This window comes from Sinocyclocheilus rhinocerous, unplaced genomic scaffold (assembly GCF_001515625.1).
Source record: "Sinocyclocheilus rhinocerous isolate Xijiao unplaced genomic scaffold, SAMN03320098_v1.1 scaffold4561, whole genome shotgun sequence".
Classification (NCBI taxonomy): Eukaryota; Metazoa; Chordata; class Actinopteri; order Cypriniformes; family Cyprinidae; genus Sinocyclocheilus; species Sinocyclocheilus rhinocerous.
In genome coordinates, this window is record NW_015657966.1 from 99,886 (window position 1) to 109,292 (window position 9,407).

Here is a 9,407-nt window from a genome sequence, read left to right on the forward strand (position 1 = left end):
GCGCAAAGCTGACCTCATACGTCATCCACCCGGAACTGCTTCCAGTGTACAACAGTGAGCCCAAGCTACATTAAAGTGATTATTACGTTTTGAATATGGATATTTATCTTACAAAAACGCATCGATACACTACAGGAGGCCTTTGTTCATCCCCCGGAGCCATGTGAGACTTTTTTTTTTATGGATGGGCGCTTTTTATTTAACTTCTTTTGGACTGATGCATGCAACACCCGCTGAGTGCCATGAAACAGCTTGAAAGATCAAAGACCATTTTTAATATAACTCCGACTGGATTCGTCTGAAAGAAGAAAGTCATGTACACCTAGGATGACTTGAGGGTGAGTAATTTATGGGCTAATTTTCATTTTTGGGTGAACTAACCCTTTAAGGGGAACAGAGAGCAGAGATTGAGATGAGAACAATCTAAAAACGCTGCATTAATTATGCCAATCGCTGCAGAGTCAAGCAGGAGAGAAGACGTAGTTTAGTAATTAGCAGAAGCTCTATGGAAGGGATATTAATCATTCCTCTCTCTGAGGACATGCTTTCTCTGAAGACATTACCTTTTACTGTGACTTTCTGATTCAAATTATTAAATTCAGAAAAACAAGTTTTTAATAAAATTCCTTGAAATTGAAATCGAAGAACGAAAAAAAAAAAAGATCATTAAAACCAACAGATTGACCTTTTTATCTGGAGAGAAAAGTATCTGAAATTCATACAGACTGTATATATAAACATATACACTACCGTCAGAAGTTCAGAATTTTTTTTTTTTAATGCTTAAAAGTTTTGAAGATTTTTTAATGTTTTTGAAAGGAGTCTCTTCTGCTCACCAAGGCTGCATTACCTGCAATAGCAATACTGTAAAATATTATTATAATTACTCCAGTCTTCAGTGATCCTTCAGAAATCATCCTAATATGCTGATTTTGGTGTTCAAGAAACATATCTTATTATTATTATCAATATTGAAAACATTTTGGAAACTGAATACACTACCATTCAAAAGTTTGGGTTAAGTAAGATTGATATTTAAAAATAACTGCTGCTCTTTTGAACTTTTTATTCATCAAAAAATCATGGAAAAAAATGTTACAAAAATATTACGCTGAAACTATTTTCAAAACTAATAATAAGAACCATTAATAATAATTGAGCACCAATAATAATTGATAGTAATTGAGCAGCAAATCAGCTATTAGAATGATTTCTGAAGGATCATGTGACACTGAAGACTGGAGTAATGATGCTGAAAATTCAGCTTTACATCACCGGAATAAATGACATTTTAAAATATATTAAAATACAAAAACTGTTCTTTTGAACGGCAATAACATTTCACAATATTACAAAACATACTGTATATATCTGAAATTCATACAGACTGTATATATAAACATATACACTACTGTCAGAAGTTCAGAATTATTTTTTTTTTATGCTTAAAAGTTTTTGAAAGGAGTCTCTTCTGCTCACCAAGGCTGTATTACCTGCAATAGCAATATTGTAAAATATTATTACAATTACTCCAGTCTTCAGTGATCCTTCAGAAATCATCCTAATATGCTGATTTGGTGTTCAAGAAACATATCTTATTATTATTATCAATATTGAAAACATTTTGGAAACTGAATACACTACCATTCAAAAGTTTGGGTTAAGTAAGATTGATATTTAAAAATAACTGCTGCTCTTTTGAACTTTTTATTCATCAAAAAATCATGGAAAATGTTACAAAAATATTACGCTGAAACTATTTTCAAAACTAATAATAAGAACCATTAATAATAATTGAGCACCAATAATAATTGATAGTAATTGAGCAGCAAATCAGCTATTAGAATGATTTCTGAAGGATCATGTGACACTGAAGACTGGAGTAATGATGCTGGAAATTCAGCTTTACATCACCGGAATAAATGACATTTTAAAATATATTAAAATACAAAAACAGTTCTTTTGAACGGCAATAACATTTCACAATATTACAAAACATACTGTATTTTCGATCAAACGAATGCAAAATAAATCACTTTCTGAGCGCAAAAAAAAAAAGAAACAATCCAATCAAATCTCTCTGATACAGTTTTAGTATTTATTTTCCGATCACAATAACAAAAGAACAAATTGGCAGACAAAAACACGCGCAAATTTTAGCCAAATGTGCACTCAAGAGCGAGTGCTGCACTCTCATGAAAAGTGGAGATTAGAGATAGAGGCCTTCAGGGGTGCCCTCCTGCTTCTTATACAAAACGTTTTCTTTAGACTTCTTGAAGTCCTCGTTGGTGATCTTCATCCTGCGTTCGCTGAGGGCCATGAGACCTGCTTCGGTACAGATGGCCTGAAGAGACAGGAAGTGAAGAGATATACAAGATATACATGAGAAATACTGTGTTATATCTATATGAACAATTCTGCATTCTGAAAACTATAGAGAAAAAATTAATCAACACAAGAGGGCAGCAGAGCTTTTCTGCAACACTTTAAAATGAACCGAACCCCTTAACATACCTTAATATCAGCTCCTGAAAGGTCGTCTTTAGCCAGGATGAGGTCGTCTAGGCTTATGTCTTCAGCCACAGTTATTCTGCTAGTGTGGATCTGGAAGATCCTTCTCTTGGTTTTCTCATCTGGTAATGGGAACTCAATCTTGCGGTCGATGCGACCTGAGGGTGATAGAGAGAAAAATACCTTGAGGGTTCATCTAAAATGCACATAAGCTCTGAACATCACAGCATGAGTTGTGCAGTAGTATCTTACCTGGTCTAATAAGAGCAGGGTCAAGGGTCTCTATTCTGTTGGTGGCCATAATGACCTTCACATCTCCACGTGAATCAAAGCCATCCAGCTGGTTGAGAAGCTCCAACATGGTTCTCTGAATTTCACGTTCACCTCCTGAGTTTGAGTCGTATCTGCAAAGAGGTAATCAGGGTATATGACATTATATCTTTATTAAAGGAATAATTCACCCAAAAATGAAAATCTGCTTCAAATTTACTCACCCTCAGGCCATCCAAGATGTAGATGAGTGCTTTTCTTCATCAGAACAGATTTTGGAGAAATTTAGCATTACATCACTTGCTCAGCAATGGATCCTCTGCAGTGAATGGGTGCCGTCAGAATGAGAGTCCAAACAGCTGAGAAAACATCACAATAATCCAAAACATGACTCTAAACTTTCGCTTCTGGCCAAAATGTGAATGAAGAATCCATAAAAATGCTTCCTCCAGTGCTAAAGTCCATCCCCTGTTGTCCTCTCACATCAAAATCCACCAACATATTTGTTTAGAAATGTTTTGGACTGTTTTCAAACAGTGCTTGATCTGTGCATATTTCTCACCTGATTCAGACGAGATGACTTTTCCGCTGGTGAAAATATATTGTAAAGAGGCCTTGTATTTTAGCTGGAAGCAATGGTTTGAAGTCTTACTGATGGATTTGTTTCTTACAAACACACAGCTTTTCACTTCACAAGACATTAACTGATGGACTGGAGTGGTGTGGATTATTGTGATGTTTTTATCAGATGTTTGGACTCTCATTCTGACGAAGAAATAAACTCATCTACTTCTTGGATGGCCTAAGGGTGTATGAGTGTATACTCATGGATATGAGCATATTTGAAAGATTTCACAATATTGCTCTACCTCTTAGTTCCAATGGCGTCAATCTCATCGATGCAGACAATAGAAGGAGCATGTTCCTCTGCCACCCTGAAGAGCTCACGTACTAGTTTAGGGCCATCGCCGAGATACTTCTGAATCAGCTCAGAACCAACAACCCGCAAAAACGTTGCAGACGTCTGATTGGCCACTGCTTTGGCAAGGAGAGTTTTACCTAACATCCAGGAAAAATATATGATTGATCAAGACTTGTGATGTCACTACATGCCCTTATTTCTGTCTGTGAATTCTCATCAATTTCATTATAGGTAATGAAATGATCATCAGGAGACACACAGAGGGGTGTTGGTCTCACCTGTTCCAGGGGGTCCGTAGAGAATGACCCCTTTGGGAGGCTTGATCCCCTTTTCCTCATAATACTCTGGATGGGTCAGCGGCAGCTCCACAGACTCCTATAGGTCAAAACATTAGTTAAGCAGCATAAATTCATGTTTCCCTGATTAAACATCACAAAGCACCTGTAAAAAGTTTAACTATTATAAAAGATTAATCCTAGATATTCTCCTAGAGCAGAAGTTTTTTAAATATTTGTTGCATGGACCAGCGCATGATCCCCTTCTGAGGGACACCCTTCCTAAAATATAAACGCAGCTATATATTTCCATGTATAAAGCCACTCAAATATCAAGCACTATATTAAGAACATGTTTTTTTTCAAAATTACAAAATTAAATAAACAGCTTCGATCATTTTCGCCAGGCGAAACTGTAAGGATTTGTTTTTATTCTGACTTAATTTCTTGTATCTGACTGTCCAGTCCACCGATGTCAGCGTATGTCTCTTGTGGAGCCTTCTCCACCTTCATGACGGTAACAAGAGGGTCTGTGTCGTCCATCAAAACCCCTATGACAGCATGGACCTAAACAAAAAGTTATTCAATCATTTAAAAGGCAAATCTACCAACATTCAGTATCTGGAATTAGCTACAGGAGAGCAGCATTCAAATACAAACGGTTGCAGAGAGCAAGATATATTTTGAAGGGAAAGCTCAACCAAAAATGACAAGTCTGTCATCATTTATTCACCCTCATGTCGTTGCAAACCCAGAAGTCTTTGGTTAATCTTCAAAACATGAATTAGATATGTTTTTACGATTTTACAAGATATTTTTAATGAAACCTGAGAGGTTTCTGTCCCTCCATTGAAAGACCAGGTAACTAAAACTTAAAAGACCCAAAAAGGCATCATAAACTGAATCCATATGAATCAAGTGGTTTAATCCAATCCAATGAAGAGACACAATTGCTTTATATGATGATTGGATTTCATTTATAACCTAGATCATTTATAGCCTTTATAACCTTTTTGGATCTTTTAAGTTTTGGTTACCTGGACTTTCAACAGAGGGACAGAAACCTCTGAGGTGTTGTTAAAAACAGAGCTGCGCAATTAATCAAAATACAGTTTCGATTTCGATTTCAGCCTCCGACGATTATGAAAATACAATAATCGAGATAATACGATTATTGTGCCCCTTTCCAGCGGTGCGCGTTTGCTCCTCCATAAAAGCCCAATTTCACGTGCAAATCAGTAAAATCATGTAACGTGACTTTCACAAATTGGGACGTGCTTGATTTAAAGTTTATTAGATTTATTCATGTTTTTAAAAGCGTGAAAGAGAGCTTGCGCTGTTCCTCAGGAGGCTTTCTGTGCATGCGCTCAGAGACGGAACACAACACAGATATGTAAAGTCAACTTTTAGTTTAAGGTGCGCGCCTAAATGGTCAAATACGTGCAAAAATGTCAAAACGCAGCGCTTGGTGATTATTCACATAGACCCTCGTCGGTTATGCAATATATGAACATAAACAGTTGAAAATGAAAAAAATACATGTGTAACAGTGAATTGGAGCCGTGCGGCTCTTAAAGTGACAGCGGCTATATTCCTGCTGCCGACTGTGTGCTTAATATTAATCAAACAACAAAAGACAAAGAGAAAATCACTCACTGCTTTTGACTGAAGGACTTTTGTAGCTTTAATAAGAAACAAAGGAAGTCTAATTCTTACAGTGAAGACTATGCTGTTTTAATTTACATTCAATCATTGGATTTCTGTAGTAGGTTGTTAGCTGAATATTTTAGGCTTGCATAAAAACTTAAAGCACAATTTGTTTCATTTGTATTTTTTTTTTTCTATTGTATTTGTCCTTTTCTTTTTTTTTTTTATTACTGACCATTTCCAATAATTTTTGAGGACTTTTTTTGTTTTTTTTACTAATATTAGTTGCCCTAGAATTCTGCTGTAGCATTGAGAATAGTGAAATTTCTTTAAATCTCTAAATGTCTCTAAAATGTAGATGTCATAGCAACCTTATTTACAGAAAATATATATTTGATATATATCTTTAAATAATCACTCGTATAAAGTTTTGGTCATGTGGCCCACTCATAATAGTGTTAAATAACCGTGATTACAATATTGACCAAAATAATTGTGATTATGATTTTTGCCATAATTCAGAAGCCCTAATTAAAAATATCTTAATTTTCATTTTTGAGTGTACTATCCCTTTAAGTTTAAAAAATTTATCCTATTTCTACTTATTCCTGGTGGATATTGTACCTTGTGATTGAGTAAGACAGAACAGCCGGGCTCCAGCAGATCTTTGTCGACAAATGACAGAATGCTGACATAGTGCTCTGAGCCCACAGACGTGGAGACGATGGCATGATTGTCATCAATGATCTCCTCCAGGGTCCCCACAGACATAGGAGTCCCCCTCAGGTCATCGACCTTTGACCTCTCCTCCTAAGAAGTGCAAAAACATAACTCTCAGCACAGACAAATGAACAAAAAGGAGAGCGAGAGAGAAGATGGATGGATGATGGATGGGTGGATGGTGCACCTCCTGTTTCTCCTCTAGAGGTTTCATCTGCTCCTGGTTTCTGATGAACTCCTCTTCCATCAGCAGGTAATCTTTAATTCTCTCCTGCTTCAGAAGCTTCAGCCTGCACTGTGTGTGAGGTGTGACTATACAGAGAGAGAATCTGACACTAACTGAAAATCTGATATAAGACACAGTGGAGTTCAACAGCAAAAGTCACTTCTTGTACCTAAAAGCAGTTTGCTAGCAGCATCAGGGCCCTTGGACTTCCTCTTCTTCTTGCCCACTCTTGTTGGAATGGGTGGCTCATATTTCTTCTTCTTGTCCTGTTATGATGATAGATTAATCATTAAATAAGGACAAACCTCTGACTGATGCTGTTTTAAAATATCAGAGTTATGTTTGGTCACCTTATCATCTTTCTTTCCACCTTCTGGTCCGTGTCCTCCACTTTGACTCTGGCCCTGTGTTGAGAAAGATTCATGTCTAATATTCATACACACTGATATATAGTCTTTATTTATAGTCTAGTATTTAATTACAGCTTTAAATTTGTTTTTCATACATTAGAATGTGTCCTGTTTATTTATTTTTTCTGAGCAAAAATAATGACTACCACACATTTTTACCATGATTTACAGAAAAAAAGTCATTCAGTGTAACAAAAGTTCATATACCAAAAAAAAAAATAATAATAATCAAGTCAAGCATATTTACAACAAGATTCATTAGATAACATTACAAGACTATATTTAAGGATCACAGTGCAGCCCCAAAAAGTAATTAATTGTGATTTTACATTTTTACCACTATCCTTCAAAGCACTAGGTTTCACCCATTTGTCAGCAAGAAGTTTTTAAACATTTAAAAAATGTAGTAAAATTTAATATGATCACTTTTTCCTTTATATATTTTAATAAGTACAGGTCAGAATAAATATGTTGTTTCTTTTTTACAGAAATATATCTGTTTCACTGAATGACAATGGAACGTTATTTCATCCATATTTTGACATTTTTTGTCACAAAAGTTATTTGAAACATTAAAGTAGACACTTTATTTGCATTTAAAATGCTTTCTGTGTGTATAAGATCACTTTTGTCAATTTAATTTGACGCAGACACCAAAATGGGACATATATATCGCAGCATTATATATATATATATGTGTGTGTGTGTGTGTGTGTGTTAGCATTAATTCTAGAATAATCCGCTTGCAATAATACGGATGTCAATTGGTTTAATATTTTTTAATCTAATGCAGTGAAATTCATACACTTTTAAATGTGACTTACCACCACTGTACATTATTTAAAAGAAACAGGACCTGTGCTAAACCCTACATATACAAAACACTAACGTTACAAATATTTTTCTGTGTAAATTAAATATCATGAAAAAATAATATCCAAAATGACTGACTGACCACTTTAAATGGAATAGAAGAAAAACACTGAATACTGCGAAGGTGTTTAATAGGCTAAAGTTACGTCTGTCAAGATTCACTGCTTGTTTTCGCCCAGATTGCAGGAATGAAACAAGCTAAAATATACCATATTGTGTAACTGTGAGTTGTATTAACGGTTTGACACGTTTTAGGTTGTATGGGGGTTAGCAGAGTGATTTTAACGCTTTTAAGACCAATGGATATTTCTTCAGATGACATGAATGCTGTGTTGTTAATCCTACATCGATGTATTAAACACAGGTAGTTAAGAGACACCGTTCACGCGCCCGTTTACAAAGCTTTCACATACTATATTTGCAAATTGCAGAATTAACATAGAGAGATAGAAACAAATTAAACAATGAGTCGGTAAATAAACTTCTTCTTCTTCTTCTTTGAGGTTTAACGGCGGCTTGCATCCAAGAGCGTTGCATTACCGCCACCTTCTGGATTATTCTCCTGCAATGTTATTCCATTTTATTTCCTCCAGCTTGTTTTCCACAATCATATTTTCCTCATCAAACCCGTTCTACTTAAGAAATTACAAATATTTTTCCTGCTTTGTCTAATCACCCCAGTCCCTACCAACCTATCTCTTCTTAATTCTTCCATCATATTTCTCCTCTGATCTTCATAACTTCTGCAACTTAAAAGAACATGTTCTATGGTTTCTAATGCGGTAAATAAACTGTTAACTCACTCACCATTTCCCACCACCGCTGGTCACTGACAATTAACGTAATTACGGATAGACTAATGGGACAAAGGACGCGAAATACCGAAACGCGTTTTTCATTCACTGTAGTGCAATTTATCATTGGCAAAACGTTTGCTAAACACTATTAACACTGTTAGTTATGGGGCACATATTAGCTGTAGTGGATCACAGTGTCTGATCTGTGGTTCAGCCTCTCGATGTGTATTTGTCATAAATTTGTGAAGTTATGTAGGCCTATAGGAGGAATGTGCTTTGCATGCAAGTGTATTTGCTAGTTTGCTGCTATTTAAATATATTCTGAAATATTATTTTACTTAGTCATATATATAATAAGTAATGTTATTCACTATACATTATACAAACCCAATTCCAAAAAAGTTGGGACACTGTACAAATTGTGAGTAAAAAAGGAATGGAATAATTTACAAACTCATGTCTCTGCTGGTTTGTTGCATTAGTTCATTGTGTGTAAGGCAATTCCTTGTCAGTCTACTCATCATATTAGTAGTGTTAGATTTTACTCTCCTAGTCAGTCTAGCTTTGCATTTAGTTCTCTTGAAGTTTATTAGGGTTTCTTTGCTTTTGTTATTTTGCTCTAGTCTAGTTCCTGTCTCTGTTTGCTCTCGTTTTCTCAAGCCTCTAGTTTGGTTTCTTTCTTTCTTTATTTTGATTTTGTCTTTGCCCAGTTTTTATTCTAGTTATCGATTCCTAGAATTTGCCTTTTGGTTCTTT

At 35.4% G+C, this 9,407-nt stretch overlaps 1 protein-coding gene across 1 annotated transcript in view; it reads right to left on the minus strand.

Moving 5' to 3' along the window:
• Positions 1-2,209: 2,209 nt before the first annotated feature.
• LOC107721801 (26S protease regulatory subunit 4-like) overlaps positions 2,210-9,407 on the minus strand; it is an 8,101-nt gene continuing 903 nt past the window's right edge. Inside the window, exons 2-11 of the mRNA XM_016529967.1 lie at positions 6,922-6,975; positions 6,741-6,837; positions 6,533-6,657; positions 6,250-6,435; positions 4,486-4,545; positions 3,982-4,078; positions 3,651-3,840; positions 2,764-2,915; positions 2,515-2,669; positions 2,210-2,344 (exon numbers count right to left, since the gene is read on the minus strand). Coding sequence (XP_016385453.1) covers positions 2,210-2,344; positions 2,515-2,669; positions 2,764-2,915; positions 3,651-3,840; positions 3,982-4,078; positions 4,486-4,545; positions 6,250-6,435; positions 6,533-6,657; positions 6,741-6,837; positions 6,922-6,975 — 1,251 coding nt within the window. The remainder of the gene's footprint in view (positions 2,345-2,514; positions 2,670-2,763; positions 2,916-3,650; positions 3,841-3,981; positions 4,079-4,485; positions 4,546-6,249; positions 6,436-6,532; positions 6,658-6,740; positions 6,838-6,921; positions 6,976-9,407) is intronic.